General features: G+C 36.8%; 1 protein-coding gene across 1 annotated transcript in view; it reads right to left on the reverse strand.

The window, feature by feature from the left end:
* The window catches only part of zgc:113232 (uncharacterized protein LOC541546 homolog), a 30,278-nt gene that overhangs the window by 4,946 nt on the left and 3,354 nt on the right, over positions 1-21,978 (reverse strand). Inside the window, exons 2-19 of the mRNA XM_063484907.1 lie at positions 21,809-21,893; positions 21,066-21,134; positions 20,742-20,914; positions 19,552-19,686; positions 19,337-19,390; positions 19,155-19,208; positions 18,444-18,497; positions 18,146-18,199; positions 15,282-15,335; positions 13,284-13,337; positions 12,733-12,786; positions 12,421-12,474; positions 11,477-11,521; positions 8,699-8,752; positions 8,563-8,616; positions 5,632-5,685; positions 1,703-1,774; positions 1,107-1,142 (exon numbers count right to left, since the gene is read on the reverse strand). Of these exons, the coding sequence (XP_063340977.1) occupies positions 1,107-1,142; positions 1,703-1,774; positions 5,632-5,685; positions 8,563-8,616; positions 8,699-8,752; positions 11,477-11,521; positions 12,421-12,474; positions 12,733-12,786; positions 13,284-13,337; positions 15,282-15,335; positions 18,146-18,199; positions 18,444-18,497; positions 19,155-19,208; positions 19,337-19,390; positions 19,552-19,686; positions 20,742-20,914; positions 21,066-21,134; positions 21,809-21,893 (1,209 nt within the window). The remainder of the gene's footprint in view (positions 1-1,106; positions 1,143-1,702; positions 1,775-5,631; positions 5,686-8,562; positions 8,617-8,698; positions 8,753-11,476; positions 11,522-12,420; positions 12,475-12,732; positions 12,787-13,283; positions 13,338-15,281; positions 15,336-18,145; positions 18,200-18,443; positions 18,498-19,154; positions 19,209-19,336; positions 19,391-19,551; positions 19,687-20,741; positions 20,915-21,065; positions 21,135-21,808; positions 21,894-21,978) is intronic.

A 21,978-nucleotide genomic window follows, 5' to 3' on the forward strand; every position in this document is an offset into this window, starting at 1 on the left:
TATGCTGGTAACATGAAGGCTAAAAATGATTAAGATGGACTGATAGGCCCCATGCTGATACGTCTGTGCCCCCCTTCCCCGACCTTCTTCATGCTACTGCCACCTTAATACCAAATATTAAATAAAGAAATAAAAAGTGCCAACTAAGAAATTTTGATCATGTTTCTACAACCAGCACAAGATGTCAGCAGTTAAGCAGAGAAGCCCAGACCTCCCTCTCCCCAGCCCCCTCCTCTAGCTTATCTGAGGGAATACCAAGGCGTTCCTATGCCAGCCGAGAGATGTAATCTCTCCAGCGTGTCCTTGGTCTGCTTCGGGGCATCCTCCTGGTGGGACATGCCCAAGAAGACCTCACCCAGGAGACGCCTAGGGGGCATCCTAGTCAGATGCCCGAACCACCTCAACTGGCTCCTTTTAATCTGGAGGAGCAGCAGCTCTACTCTGAGCCCCTCCCAGACGACTGAAATTCTCACCCAATCTTTAAGAGAATAGGCCAGCCATAGGAAGAGGGTGTTAATCTGGTGGGGGACTGAGTAGTTTGCAGATGTGTTGAAAAGGAAAAGTGTTTTTCACTTTCAGCCAAATTTACGAGTGGAGCGACAAACTTCCAACTTTCATTTTGAATTAGATCTCAACAATATTAAGACATGTGGTTTTACTGCTATGGTAGTTTTTTCCTCCATTTATTCTATTCCAACATAAAAGTAAGCCTTAAGCCCACACACACAAACACTGACAACACAGACAAGGGAACTCCCCAACTTAGCTATTCAAACCGCAACTCCGCCCACACAAAGACACATGAAAATGATTCTCAATAGAAAAGTATTTAACTAACTACTTATTCAGACCATGCAACTGACAAAAGATTGTTTGTCTTTCTTCACTGACTCAGAGTTTTTCATCAGTTTATGAAGGACTTCAAAGCCTGAATTGAATTTGAATTTTGAGTCAGCACTCTCTGGTAGCTAATGTGTTATGTTTTGTTTACAAGTGAAAGTGTGTCTGGTCTTTTAGGCATACAAAAAGTCACAAGTTACAGTCGCTATACCTTTATTTTATTTTACTATTGTAATGCAGTTTGACTGTGTAGTTAAAGAACTCACCTTCTCCCCATCAGGTCCCGTCTCACCTTTGGGCCCCTGTTAAAAATAAAATCAATCAAACACACAACTAAATAGTATATCTAGATATTAAAGGTCTGTTGGTCAGTTCTGAAAATTATCAAAATGTGTGGAAGACGTTTGGAAAAATCACTAAACACTAAACTAGCACAAATAGAATGATTAGCACAATACTTAAGTTAATATTTAAACTGTAACTGCTTTTATTAGTTTATTACAAGTTGCTAATACAGTAATCCTGACTGCAAAACCGCCTGGCAACCACCCATTGTTTTGGTCACTAGCAGACTGCATGGAAGACACAGAACTGTCTGCAAAAACTCACTATTTGCCGACTTTTGGTGGCACTTTTTTCAAGTTTCACTACTGCTCTTTTGAGTAGTTGGCAAGTGTTTGCAGACAGGTTGGTGTCTTCAAAACAAACTACTGGCAACTGTAGGAATTTGCTGACAAAATCAAGTGTAAGGAGGTTTTTGGTGCAGCAAAAACAATACAATGTTTGATATTTCTTAAAAGACTGAAAGATAGAAGAGAGAAATCCTTGAGGATGTTGAACACAGAGTATTGCGTGCACACACTTTTGGGCCTTGGAGGCCCTTTGCTCCTGGTTTTCCTGGTATTCCAGCATCTCCTTGTTCTCCCTGGGCTCCCTGTTGAACAAATTAAAAAAAAAAGCAACTGAAAAATAGGCTTGCACTGTGTAAATATTTTATCTATCATTTCTCATGTTTTTACAATTAAATTAAAAACAGCTAAAGAAATCTTAAGCTATTGCCTATACGGTAACTTTGAGTAGACGATGATGAGATATGAAAATCAAAAGATTGGTCACTTTACGATATTATTTACATTACAGTAATCAGTCAAAAGTCTTTCATCAGAATAATCAACAGTGTTACCGAAACTGACTCAGTCATTTAGAAATCACATTCATGTCAAGACAAAAACAAGTGATGGGGGGAAAAAATTGGCATTTCTCTGAATAAATATCTTGTGGAGTGCCACAAGGGTCTATACTGGGGTTACTTGTTGTTTTCTCTGTATTTGAAGGAAATCCATCAACCACTTACATTTCTATATGCCAAAATGTATATCAGTTATGCTGCGCTTCAAGCAATGTTTGGTTTTGAAAAGTTCTCTGAACACCAACTTTGAAATAATTACTCAGGATTTAACTGATAGAATCCACTGTAATGAAAAAATGTAAAAGCACTGTATGGTCAGTCACCAGTTTACTGAGCTTCTCATCTCTCTGTTAACCTCTTCTCCAGATGTTCCAGATATGTAACTCTGGATTAAAGTATATTAGAGACACATAAAAATACATTAAGTTTGCCTGTTAGATCTATTAGCTGTAACCCAAACTAACAGTGTGTTTGTTATTTGTTTTTTTTACTATTAGAGATATCCTCTTTTCATAGTTTCACTGTTAAGGTCACATGGGTTTCATTGACTGTATTCACGCCAAAATAATCTGCTGATTTGAGCTTTGGGAAAATTCTTTACTTATTCAGTAGAACAGCTGCTAAAAGTTGTACGGTGTTATGTTTTAATGAAAACCGCTATCTTCACTTCCACTTCTGGATTTTCCCTGACTTGCAATTCGCTGATCTATGGACAGTTTCCATAACTTAGATCAGCTGAACTGAGAAAGAATTTTAAAAAAAAATCAGTCCACTGCTAAGTATCTATTCTGTGCATCCAGTAAATAGCTTGAATGTACTCAGTTTCAATATATTTTTGTAACTAATTTGTTAGGTTTGATATTTCCCAGGATTATAAATAATCTCACCGCATTTATCTGTAACTGTTTGATGTTTTCTGCTTTCAATTTCTATTTCTTAAATAAAATGCAGCCCTATTATTCATATTATCTTCATGGATAAAAACAGATATGAACTTGTTTATGTCTAGCAATATGTTTCACTTCCCTTTGGTATCTCCCAGAAAATTAAAAAGAAAAAAAAAACACTGGCATATAAAGGCTAAATGCAACTGCCAAAGTTCCCCTAAGCCTACAGAGACCATAAATTTCACACAACATTAGGTTGACATTTACATGGGACTGGCCAAAGAGTGATAAGACAATGAATAACAACGAAGCAGCAGAGGTCGCGATAACCAAAGGGTCTGTCCCTATTACTCAATTTAAACCCATGTGTAACTTTGGCTTTTTGGCTTCTCAGACCAGATAACCCAGGTGGTCATAACTAGGGTACTTTCTCAGTAATTTGTTTATGTTATTGGGAAAACTACTTTTGCAAACTGGCTATGCAGATTTGTGGTTTGTTTTTGATGAAAAGTTATATGTATTTAGTTTACTGATTGTCAGTGTAGGTTCTTAGTCATCCAGGACATGGTAGTCTTGAGTGCCTAAAAAGAAACCAACTGGACTTTTTTAGGTTTGTGAAGATGTTTCTTCTCTCATCCAAGAGGCTGTTTTAGAGTTCTGAAACAACTGGCAGAGAGTCCCAGGGATTTATGCTGCAGTCCAGATTCCAGATATCTTGGAAGTCGGGGGTGACATCACTCCAGAGTTAGCGCGTTCCATGGCTCAGGGGGTTGGGAAGCGCATCTGTAACTGGAAGGTCGCCGGTTCGATCCCCGGGCTCTCTGTCCTGATCGTTGTGTCCTTGGGCAAGACACTTTACCCTACCGCCTACTGGTGTTGGCCATCGATGGCGCGATATGGTAGCCTCGCTTCTGTCAGTCTGCCCCAGGGCAGCTGTGGCTACAACTGTAGCTTGCCTCCACCAGTGTGCGAATGTGAGAGTGAATGAATAGTGGCATTGTAAAGCGCTTTGGGTGCCTTGAAAAGTGCTATATAAATCCAATCCATCAAGAAAAACAGAATTTGTTTTGACTGTTAGCAAGCTAGAGCCATTCAGGTATCACTAGAAATAAAGCATAATATTTATTCTTTATGCTTAAAAAAACACATTTGTGGATAGAGCCTGATCACTGCTCTGCATAGGACTTATTTAATGAGTGAAAAATACACAAGAGTTGGAGTACAGAATAAAAGTTTGCAGTTTTACTATTGTTTACATTCAGTGCTGCCATGTTGGTATGCTCCATCTTTTCAATTGGGAACTTTGTTCCACAATTCTAACCCGACTTCCAAGTTATTCAGGAGCGGGTTAGAATTAACACAGTATGCAGTATTAACCTCCAGTGGGAACTGGAAGTGGTCTTCAGGGTTGTTGACACATTAATAATCATCTGAGATGTCACATGAGTCAAGGAGTGAAAAAAGCATTGGGTAATTTGGTCACTGAGTTGTGTGAAAGTGTGAAATCTTTGTAAGATGTTGCCCTACTCCATCATAGTTTGAGCTCTTGAGGTCAGCCAGACAAGGTGCGAGTTGAGGTTGAAACACCTGGGGAGGGATCTCGAGACTGGACTGTAGGTGGATGACAGCTGGTGTCGTAAGCCATCATCTCTGTTAAGTGATGGTCACCCACCTTCCAAAATGAGAACTTTGGCACTGGCAACATGACATTCTAAAAAAAAGAAGTTGTTCTTAGGAAAATGTTGCCAATGTTCTTATTATTCTTATCTTTTGTATTTCACTAACATTACATGGACAAAAGTACTGGGGCAGCTGCATAATAGATGTACAGGAACTGCTTGGCCATCGAAGTCCGTACCATGAAGCTCAGTTTTTGTGCTACTGTTTAAGCCAGAGGGGGTTTGGAACTCTTACTTTAATTTATCGCACTATGCGCCTCAGTATTCAGAAACCCTGCTCTGTAATTTGAACAGTGATCTTCCACTCCATGTCTGAATTGTTGCCATTCTTAAGCAATAACAACACTTAAAATTTATCACTGAATATCAAGATGGTAAGATTTTCGCAAAATGGCTTTTTTTTTTTTAACCATTACAGTACCGCAGACTGCATGGCTTGGTGCTAAATTTTGTACACCTTGTCGAAATGGGACTAAAAATATCTGAATTCAGAGGTGGTCTTTTTTGTCCATATAGCGTGCATTTTGGATCCTTTCTTATATTTAATGATTGATAAAAAAAATTGTGGGGCATTGGGAATAAACTGTATTTCAGCTCTTGCAGCGGGGCATTCCAGAAAAAGTCTGAGAACCACTTGTGACAGGCAGGGACCTGAGATCACTGGACTAGAAAGACTGGACTGACCTGTAAGTAAAAACACACGTGCAAAAGTAACTCTTTTGCTCATGGGAAAATCTTCTTTTGTTCCCTTAAACTGGAGGAACTGGAATGGACGTGATTTATTGTGGGAATTGTCACAAGAACTGTTGTATGTTTGTAAATAAGGAAAAGAACCAAACACGGAAATGGACTGTGGGAGAAAAAGGAAAAACTGAAAGTGGAGTTTTTGAGTTAATTGACTGGGCTTTCCTAAGTGTGATCAATTGAAAATGTATGTTTTTCGTGATTGGTGTTTGAAGACATTTAAGTGGTTATGGGTATCTGAATTTTACAATTTGTCTTTCCCACATTGTATTATAACTCTGATGCCACTCACCCCAGCACCCACTCTGCCTCGAGGTCCTCTGATGCCACCATCGCCTTTACTCCCCTGCCAAGGAAGAGCAGGTAATAACAGGTTAAAGGAAGAAAACGCAAAATAGACACTAGAGCCCAGTTTGTGTCTTGATGACAATAACCTATAAAGTTTCATGACTGTAACTTCCACAGTTCACATTTCAGTATCATGTTAACAACAACCTGTCCTGACATTTAAGCACCATTCAGTGTATAGAAACCACCTTTGGGGCTAATTTCTGGTACAGTAGGTGGCTTTAGGATCTATTTTTCCAATGACTTTTACAAAAGGAGTCATATGGTGAAAGAAATATTGGTGGTCCAGGGTATATGCTACAGCTGTGTGTTGCTGTTAAGGCCACAGTATTGCACAACTACAGTCGAGAAAAAGAAGGTTTTCGCTGAAATTTTACAGTCCTTTGAAAAAAGGTACACATTTACTGCTTCCATAGGAATTAACTACGGAAATCCAAATCAAATCCACTTGATTAGCTGATCATCAGCAAGTGTGAACATTTATAAGAAGCATACATTTTTCTGGAGCATTTAGGTGTGCATTAACACAATACCATGCAGTGCTCAAAGAAACTGCAAAAAACCCAAGAGCTACATCTGAGATCCTAAAGTCCTCAGCAAACTGTCAAAGTTTACAACAGTCCAATTAGAAAAAAAAGAAGGGTGATGATTTGAGCTTGTTTTCGAGCCTGGGCACTTCAAAATTATTGAGTTGAACATGATTTCCTGTGTATGCCAAAGTATTCTAGAGTCAGAATCAGAATACGTTATTTTATAAGAACAGTAACTAAACTAAATAAATAATACCATATATAAAAGTTATAAAATACAACAAAATGGCTCTAATAGATATAAATAACCCTAATTATAAATATTCCAGTATGTTACACAAATTAAACATATATGGTTAACATTTAGGTGCCCATCTTATCACACTGTACTTTGTTTTGTTTTTTGTAGAGGATGTACAACTATTGCAGTGTGTACTTGGACTTTACATGGATGAGTTGTACAGAGATGCACAGGCAGGAATGATTTCCTCTGTCGTTCAGTGGTGCATTGGGGTAATCTACGTGTCTCTCTTGTTACTGGCCAAGATGTTATGGAGTGTATGGGCGGTATTGTCCAGCATTGTCCTTGTCTTGGACAACAGCCACCTCTCTAAAACCACCTCAAGAGAGTCCATCCCCACAACGGTACTTGCCTTGTGGATCAGTTTATCCAATCTTTAAGTCTGACGTCATTAGCTGTGTCTGTGCCCAAACTCTGCCGCAGGTCCCTAAAGTCAAACGATCACTGCGGCATCACTGAGAGTTGAAAAAATGTCTAAATTCTTTCATCTGTAATAATATGATCCATGTGGCGGCTTTACCAGGTGTAACAATTAAGTTTAACATGCAGGCATCCATGAAAACAGAATTTATTAAATTCAACGGAGTTAGACGTTAGCGGAACGTTAGCTTGCTAGTTTCCGTCTAAATATAATATACCATGTTCTGACTTAGAGATTTCTGAAAAAAAAATTAAGACGTACACCTCTGCTATCACGTCCAACATAAATGAAGACAGAAAACTAAACAGCAGTGACATTTGTAGGGTTGCTGAAGTTGGGCTAGCTGGTATATAATGATGTGCTACGACACTAGCGACACAGCTATGTTAGCATAATATAAACACAGTGAAGCTGGAGGATGAACGCTAACTTTTTTTCCACTCGATAAAAGTTAACGTGAGGGATCCTGATTGTTAGGGACAAATGCAATTGCATGGCAGGATGATGTAAATGGACCAAACTTCAGTCAGGAGAAAAACTGAGATAATCCATCCACAATACGAGGTTAGTCATTAATTTATTGCTGCATGAGCTGGGCTGTAGTTACAACGTAAGGTTTTAAAAACTGAGCTTTAAAATAAATAGCGGTAATAAAAACCGAGAGAGGCCAACAGTGATCACTGACAGTTTTTAGGGCTTGTTGATAAGAATAGGATAAGATAGGATAAGATACAAAGCATTAAAACATGTTAAAAACACAACAGCCTTAATAAACGCAGGGTAGTTTGGGCCCGGATCATGTTATCACTTAAAGACTGGATTGAGCCTATTGGCATTCGCGACCCTCAATCCCAACCATGTGAGACCATCTGTCTGGCAGCTAAAGCTTGGTCAAATGTCAATCATGAAACAGGACAATGCTACCTAGCACAGCAGTAACTTTACAACACAATGAACGAAAAAGAAAAGAATTGAGGTGCTGCAATGATCCAGTCAAAGTCCGGACTTGAAACTGACTGAAATGATGTGGACCTTAAGAATGCTGTACATAAACACAATGATATGAGAGACTTCTAGTCATACAGAAAACCATTAATTCTGGTTATTTCTAAATAAAGGTAATTCTAAAGGTAGTTCTAAAATCTGTTGACATGTGTTTAGTTTTTTTACGAAATTGCGTAGTACTTCATCAGGAAAATGAGTCATGTCATGAGTCCCTGCAACATGTTTTGTAAGTTAGACAACACTGAATAGTCCAGACTCTTTTTATGACTCACAAAAAATTCTGCTATTTATGCAATTAGTATAAAACAAAGAGACGCTGACTCAGAAAATACCTAGAAGTAAAGACTTACTTATAACTATTATGTCTAATCCCAACAGTGAGGCACAGACAAAATGAGAAGTTTGCAGAAATCGTAGGAAATCAGCAATTTGAACCAAATTATTTCTGCTTATTTGGTACTTGAGCAGTTAGAGCGCAATGTTTTTGTTCATGTAGGAATTACATGTTCTGAAGTCGTAGCTCTGTGTTCTCCAATGAAATGACTACTGAGGTTCATGCAATTTCTTAGAAACATGAACTGGATATTTACAACAAAGCCTTGTTCTGCCTGTGGTTACCTTGGCACCAAATGGCCCCGGTTCTCCCATAAACCCTGGGACTCCTATAGGACCCTGTGGAAACAAAAGGTAGGAGTCAATGGTTGCATCTGTTTCTATGTCTACACAGTTTTTCTTTTACTTCTAATCTACTCACATCTTCTCCAGGGTCACCACCTCGTCCTGGCAAGCCACTGTAACCTTTAGTCCCCTGAAAGAGACCGAAGACCAAAACGTCATCCAAAATGAAAATTTTTAATGACTGCTAAAACTACAAAACTCAAAAGTCATATTGAAAGGATGGTAAATGTGAAATGGACTGGTTCTTATATAGCACTTTTTCTACTATACTATACATAAGAACAAGAGAAGAAGAAAAACAAAGAAATACTACTGGTGAAGTTGCACATATCACACAACAAAAAAATCACTGAAAGCACCAAGTGTATGAACAGCAATAATATCACATAATGTGCTTTTAAAACTTTGTGAGCAACAAACGTGATTGAATCTGAACAGTCTTAACACAGTTTTATTCCCTTTCTGTTCATACACAGACTTCAAGGAAACTATGTGTGAGCCAAAATGCTACAAAAATGTTCCCAAAGAGTAAAAGATACATCTTTGATCTACTTCTACACTTTATCTTAGGATAGGAATAGGATTCAAGGATCAAGATGCAATTAGAAAGAAATTAGGTAAAATAACTCAGCAAAATCTTATTGTGCCTTTACAGGCACAACACATACGTTTCTAATTTAAAAAAGTAAAATAAAAAGGAGTGGTAGGAATAACGGGCTCCAGAAAATGTAACTAGCTAATCTGCTTTTTAATGACTCAAGGAATCCACTGATAATCATATAATGATCGGAAGCGCTTCAGCTTCAGGAAAGCCTAAGAGAAAACGGAAAATGAAGTTTTGAGTTGTTTGTTCCTGTCAGTGAATCACACTGACGTGCTGCTGTGTGTGAAACTAGTTAAACAAAAACTTGGGTTGTTCATTACATTACACATTATAAATAACTCTGGCAGCAGCACACTGTTAAATGGTTGTGAACTGGTTAAACAGGTTAAATAGATTTTCTGGGAACCAATTCAAGTTAAGATAACTCCTGTACTAACTTTCACTTTTACTTACTACCCTTCAACTAAAGCTCTTCAAAGAACCTTAGCCTCAGTTTTGTTATACTGGCACTCTTATTTGACACCAGTGTTCATGCATTTCTCAGTTTGACTCAGTATTTCAGTGAGGATTTTGTACAGAAACTTTTCAGTAAACATCTCTGTAAGTGTAAAAATATTCAACAAAAAGTCAGATGGCTGAGATCAAAGTAACAGAGAACTCTTTGGGAAAGTTCAGAAACTACTCTGTGTTTAAGTTTTCGATTATCCTGCCAAGACAGCTAATACTGTGATTTAATCCAGTGCTTCCAGTTTCTACTTGACTTTGATTACATCACTGACATTTTTCTTTTTTTTTTACTTTCTTTTTGGCTTCTTTAGCTCACTTAAGTATAGACAGTCAGAAAAGTTAAACATATATATATATTTTAAACCCTATAGCAATAAGTGTAATATATGGTATTTTTTTCCTCTCTGAACTTAAAGTTTCAGGGAGACCTAGAGTTATAAGAGGTAGAGATGACTCACAAGAAAATTACCTTCTTTCCTACTGAGAGAAAAACAGCTTATGGGGCTTTTGCCTGCCACCAATGAGAATCTACATTGATTTATTGAATCTGCTTATCATCTGTAATATCAGATCAAATATATTTCCCATTTTTCAGTGTCACATTTAGAGTCAGATTGCACAGAAGGTCATATGAAGCACAGGAAGAAATGATCTTTTTCTGCTTGTGACTGATTGACAAACATGATCGTCTGTCATAAGTTTAGTTTGTTGCAATAAAAAAAATATTGTGAGAAATAAGAGTTGCCAAAGAGTTTCTTATTTAGTAAGGGCCAGTAGGTGGTTTTGTTATCTTTAGTCTAAACCACACAAGTTATTTCCCTCCATTTCCAGTCTGTATGCTAAGCTAAGCTAACCACACTCCTGATTTATACTCGTTAAACAGATTTTTAGATATCTTCATCCTTTCATCTCGTGTGTGTGTTCTTTATTTAATTAGTATAATTGCTTTATATAGCACATTTTTTTTGACTTGGTGTTGCTTAATAACTTGTCACATGATCCACTTAGTTAATAGCTGACACACATTAAATATTTGGAATTTTGTTACTGGAAACTGTGCATCCTCAACATACATGAGCTTGTGCTGGCACATTTAAGTAAAATTCAACTTCAACCTTTTTTATTCTTTTTGATTTTTTTATTGTGTGTTGCTATAACTTATTTTGGCTTCTAGGCTGAAGTAGGTTAGAAAAAGTTTGAGAGCCAGGGATGTATAGTGTTATACAACAGTGTTTTTGTCATTTATTCAGCTTAATAAAGTGTGTCAACTAACACTGCATATGTTTGTGTGTTACATTAATACTTAATTCTTTAATTGCCCGTATTTACTGGTCTAACATGTGGTAATTCACAAGAAAACATCATTCTCTTTATTTTAGCTTTTTTGTAGGGAGTTTTACCAGCTCTTAACAGTGTGCCTTGGCTTTAGACAGTTTTGCTATTTTTATGGCTGATTCATTAGTTTGTGATGTGGGTCCCGCCAAAGGGCAGAAATGAAATATCCAAACTGGAAAAAAAAATGTACCCTCTGGGCAGAAATAATATTTATGTGAGATTCCTGTGAAATGTGCCCAGGAGCCAGAGTGACTCTCAGACTCATAAAATGCAAAAGTTTCTCCCCTGGCTGATCATGAAGGTCATAATCTGGAAACTGAAAGGGTGACTGGGTGCACTTAAATACAGACACTCGGGTATGAAAAAAAGATTTGAGCAGAATAAAAGTGCCTCAGTTTATTTGTGTACCTTTGGACCGCTCTTTCCGATTGGCCCTTGCTGTCCAGGATACCCCTGAGGAGGATAAACAAGAAATATTGTTCTCAGATTTTTTAAATCAAAGGAGAAAAAAGAGAAATGAGTTCAAATATGATGTGAAGAAGAAAATTATATAAAACAGTGAATTCGGAAAATTTTAGAAATGAAGACACTAAATAAGCCGCTTTGTATTAGAGCCTGAAGCTTAGGAGCTTGTGTCACTTTAAAAGGAGGAGTCTGAGTGATATCATCTGTTGCTACGTAGACGGAACACAATTAAATAAAGGAAGATTAAACCACAAGGCAACCCTTGACAGAGTCACATGTGTACCGCTATAGTATGCGTCAGTATTTGTTGTAATGGAAACCCGAAGAAAAGAGAAACGTGAATCTCCTCAACCCAGGAAAGGTTTATGGAATTATATCTGTGACTCTGTTCTGTGTAATGGGACACGAAATGCGTGTTTGGAGGACATAGGAAAAAAAAGTTGTACGTTCTGCCTTTCGTGTAGATTTAATCAAATTCATATGTTCACAGCTATTTCCTCCTGATCATTTGCTAATAGAGGTAAAACTAACTACTGTGCTTCTCTGATTGAGTAAATTTGAGACAGAGAAGTTATTAATACACTTTTATGCTGATAAAAACAAGCATGCCAAGATATTTGAAGATATTTTGTCTATTGAATAACATAACTAATGCATAATTGAATACAGTCCCAGATATATATTGATACACCAGAGAAGCTGCATCATCAGATGTCTTAAAAGCCTTTGATACAATTTTTTGAATCGATTTTTTGATTTAAAAAAATTGCCAAGAAAGGAAAGGTTATGGAAGTCAAATGGAATTAAAATTCAAATCAAATGATGACACATAGAGTAAATGTTAAGATGTTTAGGTAGTTTCCATGACCAGTAATGATGTGTCTTACAGTGTAGCCCCTCTCGCCAACATCACCTGGAAACCCAGGTGCTCCTGTTTGACCCTGTTGACGAAGTACAAACATGTTTAGATCGACACCAAGACAGCTGTGACTTTAACCGGCACTGCTGGTTAGCAAAAAACTGTGCAATAAACAACTAGACATAATGCAGAAGAATAAAAAGAATATTATTTATTTTTAGGCAAAGAAACTGCGTCAGTTTTTCATCATAGACATTTTAAACCACCTTCAGTTGTGTGCCAGGGGAAATTACCAAACATTTTCTTTTTTGAAGAATTTAAGTACGTGATACTTGTATACCTTTGGTCCATCTCTTCCCTGAGGACCTTGTTTGCCTTTGTCACCAGGAGCGCCCTAAAAAGAAGAAACACATCCAACCAAAGTGCCAAAAACTAATAAACCACCAGACAGAGCATTCAAAACACATGGTTAATAACTTTATTATATTATTCAGTGTAAATAAATTCATAAAATACAGAAACTTAAAATAAAAAATTCATATACATACTGTATACACTTTAGTAACAAGTACTGATTGTTACTGTTATTACTTCTTAAACCAGTATTTTATTCAATAATTTATTAAGAAAAAAACAAAACAATAAAAATCAGTTTATTTCCATGTCTTTATGGGCCTATTGACTTGGCCAAATAAATAAATAAAGATAAAAATTGAAAAGAACCACTAATATTTGAGTTTATAAATACTAATACTAATAAAATATTAATAAAATAATTTCAGCATTTCCCTCATCAAAATGTTACTGAACATAAAACACGGCTGTGTTGTTGTACTCCGGTCGTGTAATTATCATGAGGACATAGTTATCACTGTTTTTTTTTTCTTTTACCTCAATACCTTTAGTCCCTCTTCTTCCAGCAGGCCCAGCATCACCACGATGACCCTGAAATAACCAAAAAACTTAATTGTGTGCCTCCATCAGCTCAACAAGTTCTAGGGTTACATCCATGTCTATAATATTAATCTCCCCAATCCTGGGTCTAGCCAAAAGTAAAATGTGGTGATTTATGGTGAATTATGGCACTGAAACATTAACTGGAAAATGTTGTTTCATCCATTCGTTAAAAATATGTGCAGCGTATGTGCAGATGTTCTCTTCTTCTTCTGTTTCGTTGTGTATGCGTGTTAAATTTGATTTAGTAATAGTCAAGTATGTTTATGCTTGTCTGTGTGGAGAGGATTGATTGGAATTGTGACGATGATGTCCGCTATCACTGTCAATTGTCAGTAAACACTTAATTTGGCTGATGAATCTTCACGTGACATATTACAAGTTTTTATTTTTATACACAATACGCTTGTATACGGAGGTATCCATTGTTTAAATGTCCCGGGCAGTCGAAAAGGACGCAGACCTGTCGAGAAATGCTAGGAGCTAACTGGGCGCTAACTGTGTCATTCAAATATATTAACTGTCGCAATGTTGGCAAAGAAGGAATTGACGAAAGATTCTCGCGTGCGTGGTACTGATCAGGTAGCGACAAGCATCATAACAGATGAGCTAATCATCTTGGCCATCATGTGAGATGGGCTGTGATAAAGTGCTAATAACTCCTTTCATACATGAGCAAGGAAAGCTGATGATGATATAGAGGGAACTATATTATTTAACTATGGTAGTAATAATATTTTACAATTCTTCAGCCAGTACGGAGTGACTCTTTGGATCTCATAATACACATAATGTTTGGAAGTCAAAAGGCACTGCATATCACCCTAAAAACACCAGAGCAACATTGAAGTTTGGAGGTGGGAATTTCATGGTTTCAAATCTGCTGCCATATACCAGGATGAAACAAGGGTGGAACGTTTCAGCAAGACAATGATCCCAAACACACATGCAAGGAAACTCAGTTGGTGTCAGAGAGAGAAAATAAAGCTGCTAGAATGGCTCAGACCGGTCCTGAACCCAATGGAAAATCTATGTAAAGAACTAAAGCTCAGAGTTCATAGAAGGAACTCACAGAACATTCAAGATTTGAAAACTATGTAAAAGAAAGGGCCAAAATCACACCTGAGTAATGCTTATGAATAGTTTCTCCACACAGGAGACATCTTGGCTTTTTTAAGAAGTATTACATACATGTCAGTCAGTGTGTTCAATATTCTTTTCCTGTGCCATTTTTCATTATTACAGATAACTTTGAACATCTATGGTTTGTTTTCTTAGCATGTGTGGATTGAATGAGTGTGTGTGCGTGTGTGTGCGTGTGTGTGTCTGCAGTTAGGGGTCACAAAGTTTATCAGGAACTGCCAGAAAAATCCCCAAATGCCCAATCTGCTATTTAAATGTGCCATCTGTTTGTTGATACTCTGGGTGATTTCCAGGATAATGACACAACCTCTGTTGTCTCAGTCTGCAGTGGGAGGTGGTTTCAGTTTCATTTCCTGCCTTTCATTTCCTGAATGTGTCAGTGCATGTTTTGTCAGAAAGAAATATCTTAAATGTAACTAATTTAATCTTCTTTTAAAAATGTGCCTGCATAATTTGCTTGCTATGCTTACGTAGCATCTACAACAGTTGAAATCCAATTATTAAAACTTTTCTGTGCCGCAGTAACTTTTGCACTGTTTTTTTTTTTTTCAACACGGAAACCCATTGATTCAGTGTAGACTAAATAACATCTGCCAATTTAAAAATAGTGTGACTCATCGTGGAGTCACGACTTCCCTACTTTCACTTTTATCAGAATTAGTCATATTTAGTTCAGCTGAAGCAAATGTTTCACTAAAAGCTTGTTCTTATTCAGCTTATTGAAGGACACATTTTTGCTTAGATGTTAAATTTTCCCACATAGAGAGGCTGAGAGGTAGCTGTGTTCCTTACAGTCTCACCAGGAGGTCCGACTCCTCCACGGGGTCCCTCCAATCCCATGTCACCCTGTCAAGAAGAAGAGGTGCTGCAATTATTGGCTAATTATTGGCTAATTGAGGTGCTAATAACACATAATAACTGCTGGGCTAAACAAATGCAAAACAGTATAAAAATACAATGGTTCAATGTAAATCTGTAATTTAAAACCATCATGTTTTTAAATTAATTATATATAATTATAATAAATCATATAAATAGCAATAGATAGATAGATCTAATAATTATGACGTCACAAAGTAATATTATGAAGCCCTGAACTGATTATACTTTCAGCATAAAATCACATAATTTCAGGTCAAATAAGTTTTCTTTAAATTATTATTATATTACATGTCACTTCAGTGAATTTTAAACTTACTGATGGGGTTGTCCAGATGATAATTACACTTCATATAGTTCTCTAAATGTATCTGTTGCAGGTATTGCAGGCTCTTTGGTATTGTCTGTCTATCTTTATGCAAATATTTTGCTTATTTATTGACAGGAGCATAGAAGACATTTAAACAAACAAAAATATTGTAAATAATGCACAGAAAAAAATAATGCTCCAAAGGGAAGAGATGCTGTAACTTGTAGAGAAATACCTAACATTGTGAAAACACTTAAAAATTCCACTGATTGTTTTGGTATTGACATGATATTAGTTAAAAGTATTATAGATTATATAGTGCAACCTTTCACATAAATTTGTAATCTGTCCTATCAAACTGGTATGCTTCCCTCAAAAATGAAAATAGCAAAAGTTATTCCCATCAATAAAAAAAGAGAGATGTCAATTTACCAATTACAGACCAATATCACTACTCCCACAAAAATCATCAGAAAAACTTTTTGTTAATAGACTTGATAAAAATATTGAGAAACATAATCTCCTAAGTGATATCCAATACGGCTTTAGAGCAAAAAGGTCCACTTCGATGGCAGTAATGGAACTTGTAGAAGGGATATCTACTGCAATAGATAATAAGGAGTATACTGTTGGTGTCTTTATAGAGTTAAAAAAGGCATTTGATACAATTGATCATAGTATATTAATGAAAGAGATATGGTACAAGAGGGATAGCATACAAGTGGATGAAAAGTTACTTGCATGATAAATATCAATATGTCAAAATCAATAATGTAAACTCTATTCAGATGAAGGTAACTTGTGGGGTTCCTCAGGGCTCTGTGCTGGGCCCTAAATTATTCATATTATATATAAATGATATATGTAATGTTTCCAAACTCTTAAAATGTGTTTTGTTTGCTGATGATATCACTCTGTATTGCTCAGGTAAAAACCTAGAACAGCTTCTGACTACAGTGGAAAGGGAGTTAAATATATTAAAAAACTTGTCTGATATAAATAAGTTATCGTTAAATATAAACAAAACAAAATGTATTAGACAAATGAAGTAGACAAATGAAAAATGTATCTAAAATCAGGGTTAATGGAACTGAAATTGAAAGAGTGTACAAAAATAAATTTCTTGGAGTGATAATTGATGATAAGCTTAGTTGGAAATCTCATATAAAGCACGTGAAAACAAAAATGTCAAAAACCATTGCTATTCTCTACAAAACAAAGCATGTCCTAAACAAGAAGTCATTATACACGTTTTATTGTTCTCTGTTGCTTCCATATATGACTTTTTGTCAATAGATATGGGGTAATGCATATAAAATGAATACTCTCCCTATTTTCAAGTTACAAAAAAGAGCTGTAACAATTATAAATCAATCAAACTATATAGAACTAACTAACATTTTGTTTATTAATTTGAATACAGTGAAATTTTATGATTTAGTTGAATATAAAATGGCACAGATAATGTATAAAGCACAAAATAATTTGCTTTGCCGCAGTACTCAGAAGCTGTTTGAAGTCAGAGAGAGTCAATAATGACTTAAGGAGAACAGATTTAAAAAAACAAAAAAAACAAGATAAGATCAAACATAAAGCAGACATGTGTTTCTGTTAGAGGAGTTAACTTGTGGAATAGTTGTGACAGTGACTTAAAAGGTGTAGTTCACTTTCCTTGTTCAAAAACATGTTTAAAACTTGAGTATTAGAAAAATATGTAAATCAAGAATGAAGAAGAGCATTAATAATAATAATAATACTGAAACTCTTGGTTGTTTTGTGTGGATTATTGTTATGAAATTTAATTTAATGTACTTACTTATCTAAGATGGAAGTTTGTTTGTTTTGTTTTACTCTTTTGCTTCTAGCCCTAATGAGCTGCTTCCTAAATGATCTTTTGTTAAAAGGGTTGGCATAATAAGCATTTGCTTCAGCCAATACCTTTTGATTTATACATAACCCTATAAATTTTATACATATCTCCGTACAATTTTTCATTTTTTTTAATACATATTCTGTACATTGTTACCTGTAAATACCTGTATATATGAACTTTGTTTGCTTATGTTTATAGGACCACCTTTTGTCTTCCTTTTATATTCTATTTTCCCTTGCTGTAAGAGCTCTGTAACAATGAAATTTCTCATCCGTGGGATAATAAAGGTTTACTCTATTCTATTCTATTAGCCTTAACTCATGCTTTCTTGCTTTGTAGTAGATTTTTATTCTGTATTCACTGAGAGATTTGAATGCTAATCAAATAAATAAATGAAAAAAATTTAGAACACCATGAAACATTCACAGACATTATGGAAATACTAAATGTATACTGTAATCAGTGGATGAGAAATGCATCATTAATTCAACAATGATGCACTTATCAACATCCCTCCAACCACATGACTGACTGTAAGCAATAAGGAGAGAGGGGCGGGAGGGATAGTGTGTGTGTGTGTGTGTGTGTGTTTACCTTTAGACCCACATCTCCAGGCTCACCTGGCTCTCCTGGAAGTCCAGGTTCTCCCTGACAGATTCAATGAATAAGCTTAGGAAAGTTTTCAAATCCTCAAAGATGGAGCTGCAGCTTTACGGAGCTTAACTCTTTAGTGAAACAATTTTCAATTATCATTTTAAAAGGTTTCAAATGAAACTTAACAGCTCACACTCAGCACTTATATCTTCTAATATTCACAATAAAATATTGTGAAAATAAAGTAAACGCTGCCAGTTAACTTTCACTTCAGTGTGGGATGGACTGGTTAACTCACCGTGGCTCCAGAAAAACCAGAAGCTCCTTCATCTCCCTCAGGACCAGGGTCACCCTGCAAGATGAGGTCAAAGGTTACAACAGACAAGGGCCAAAACATTTCCAAAGCTTATACACAACACTCAGCTCTTCACACAACAAAGCATTTCATAGTCTTAAAAAGTGCAACAGCTGAAATTTATACACAGTGAAGAATTTCTGATATATGGTGAAATTAATTTAAAAAATAAAAATAATGAAATTATTGAAATGACTCATTATATCTTAATCCTACTTTAGTTGGGGCACCTCGAGGTGTCTGTTATGTAAAATAACACTAAAACAGCACAAAACACTTTTTCCCCTTTTTTACTGTCATAAACAAGATTTTTTTTTCTGCTTTAGTCTTTAATTACTTAAATTACCAGAATTACTTTAAATTTAATTAAGGTTTAAATGAAGAGCTTTCACTTTCAGTTTGGCTTCAGGTTTTTAACAAACTTTCCTTCACTGCTTATACCTCTTTTACTTTCTGTTTAGCTGACTGGCTTTCATGGTCGTTAAAACTCAGTATTTTCAGTTTCATTTTATTTTTCTTTAGTTTTTACTTTCACTCTATGTTACAACACCAATGCTGTCATTACTTTCACAGTGTTATAGGAGCTACAAATGTAAATACAAGCTATTTTGCATGGCATTATCAACTGTGACTGCTGTATCATGATTTACTCACCACTGGTCCAGTATCTCCTCTCCTTCCCTGAACACCTTTGGTCCCTTTATAGCCCTAAAACACAAAACAGATAAATAACCAGTAATTAAACTACTTGAATATGCAGCTGCTGCTTTAGTATCACTTTAATCAGGCATTCTTGTCATAAACAAACATCCATTATTCATGTTTAAGACTTTTACCTCTCTCCCTTGAGACCCTGGTTTACCAGTTTTACCCTGCAGGCCTCTGGATCCCTGAGAGAAAGAGAAAAGGAATCAGACTGCGGAAAACAAAAACTACAACATGAACAAAACTACCTTTGACCCTAGTTTTGGATCAGGCCATGCAGTGTAAGAATGAAACAAAGAGGCCATTGACTGCATTTAGCCAGTGATGTGATGCAATGTGTCTGTACCTTTGGTCCTGCGAAGCCAGCAAATCCAGGCTCTCCAGGCTCACAGTCACACTCTGTTGGCCCCACCTGCCCAAGCTCTGCATCGCCCCCTGACTCTTCTGAGGAGCCAGTGTCAGGAGGGTACTCATATGGCACCTAAAACACAACATTAACAAATATTATCACACCTATGGTGTCCTTCAAATTTAGCTTCACTACACCCGCATAGACATGGTTTTGTAGACATTCCTGATTCCATTTTCCATTTTCCTTGTTTTAAAGAAATTTAAATCAGGCTGCTACAATCTCATTATTGGTGAGGAATATTCAATAATCCTAATTTTATATTATTCGTAACAATCTTTTTTTTTTAATCTCTTATTGGCCTTGTGCAGTGCTTCAGATTAGCTGTGCTCTGGAACAAGTATGTCATTTTCATCATGAAGAACCACAAGTTGCAGGAGAGGCTTGATGGTGAAAGGTTATGATTCTCGCAGGTTCAAATCCTGGATGTGCCCTTACTTTGGAGCAATTACTGACTGATAGTTCTGGCAGGCGGTTTGCTTTCAGCATCACTAAACAAAAATTGTAGAAAATCTAGCCCATTACAGAAGACTGCCGGTAATAATATTTAAGTGCCTCCAGGGGGCAGCCACCCGCCTGTGACCTGAAGTGGACACTCCACCTGTTTGTAGATGAGAACCATGACCTCAGACCTGAAAATGCGGACATTCATCTGCAGATCACCTCACTTAAAGCTGGAGGCTCCCACCTGAGGGAGCCAACAGAACCACATCATCTGCAAAAAAGCATAGATGAGATCCTGAAACCACCAAAATACAAACCTTCTGCTACTTGCCAAAGTCCAAAACCCATAAGGAATGAATCCGACTTATTGCCAACAATGCAGACCAAGCTTTCACTTGGCTGTACAGGGACTGAATGACCCTTAACAATGGGCTGGATGCCCTTTAAGCAGAAGATTTTTGATGCGAGAGAGTGGTCAGGTTTTTATGAATGCTATATGAAACTAAAACTCAGTTCCTAGTTATGTTTAGCAGATATGAAATTGTTTTAGGGTATGAGGGGCTTGAAACAAGGAGAGACTGAAAGAGGCTGTTTTTTTTAAAGCTCTCTCTACATTTCTTCCTGCTGCAGTTTAATATTGTTGTTGAGCTACCCCCAACATTCCCAGCCCACAGCTGTCCCACCTGCACGATCTCAGTGTCCTCTTTGGCATAGTGGGACTCAGTGGTGGTGATGTAGGGAAAGGTGTCCTCAGTGATCATGGTGACTTGGGTGGGGATTGGGCCATAAGTGTCATAATCCTCCTCCTCGAATATCTGGTCCACATCATAGCTATGAGTCGGCTCTGGTGGATATTCTAAGGAAACATTAAGAAAATTTTGTTAGTTTTGTTTGGACTTTGTGGTGCATTGTTACAGTCAGCAGTCCTGGTCTGGAGCCCGGAGGACTTCAAACAGTCAGAGAGCGTCTTCTGGTACAGTTTACACTAACTGTGTTACTGATCTCACCTGGCTGAGGAGCAGCTAAGTTGTCATAGTGGTCAACTGCAGAAGACTCTTCATAGGTGTGTTCCTCACCTGAATAGACATGCAAAATACATGAGGTGAGAACTCAGTATGAGACCAACATGGTGAAATGTGACTCGTTGATCTAAGGGTATGATTCTTGTTTTGGGTGTGCACGATCCCGGCTTCAATTCCCTGATGAGCCCTTAACTTACAGCAAATGTGGGAGGATAAAAACTGCATCATACTGTACATACAGATCAAAAACATCTCTCCTGTCCTGCAAAACTGTGATTTGAGTCAGTGCTTTAAAGTTGATGAATAAAGTGAAGTTACAATCTGAAGGGTTTTTTGTTGAAAAAACAAACCAACCAACAATAATTTGTGGAAATAATTGAATAAATATTAAGCTTGTAATGAATATGTGGTATTTTTTGTGCTCACCTAACAATGCAATTCATTTAAAGTTGTTACTTTTTTCCCCAGATAAGCCTTTACTTGACTACAATATTAAACAAGAAAGTTACTAATGAGTTATGAAGGTACTTTTAAAAAATAATTAAGCAGTGTTTATCATAATTAACTGTCGATTAGTTAACTAGAAGAAACCAGTTTACAATATTCCTCAGCTGGATTCTATAATTGTGTTATCTGTCACCTCTTGTTCTTTAGTAAAACAAGACTAAACAGCTATTGTTTCACCTGAGGTTAAAGTTAAATCAGTGCCAGCATGAGGAAGCCCTGACCTGAGTGGTATCCAGAATATTCCTCCTGGCAGTGAGAAGAGGCGACACACAGCATGAATACGAGCAGCCCCGAGAGGAGCGACGCCTGCAGGGGACACATCAAATACAGCAGATTGACTCATGCAACACAATTCACCATTTCACACAACCTGAATGAATATTAAACTGTA

This window comes from Pelmatolapia mariae, linkage group LG10_11, assembly GCF_036321145.2.
Source record: "Pelmatolapia mariae isolate MD_Pm_ZW linkage group LG10_11, Pm_UMD_F_2, whole genome shotgun sequence".
Classification (NCBI taxonomy): Eukaryota; Metazoa; Chordata; class Actinopteri; order Cichliformes; family Cichlidae; genus Pelmatolapia; species Pelmatolapia mariae.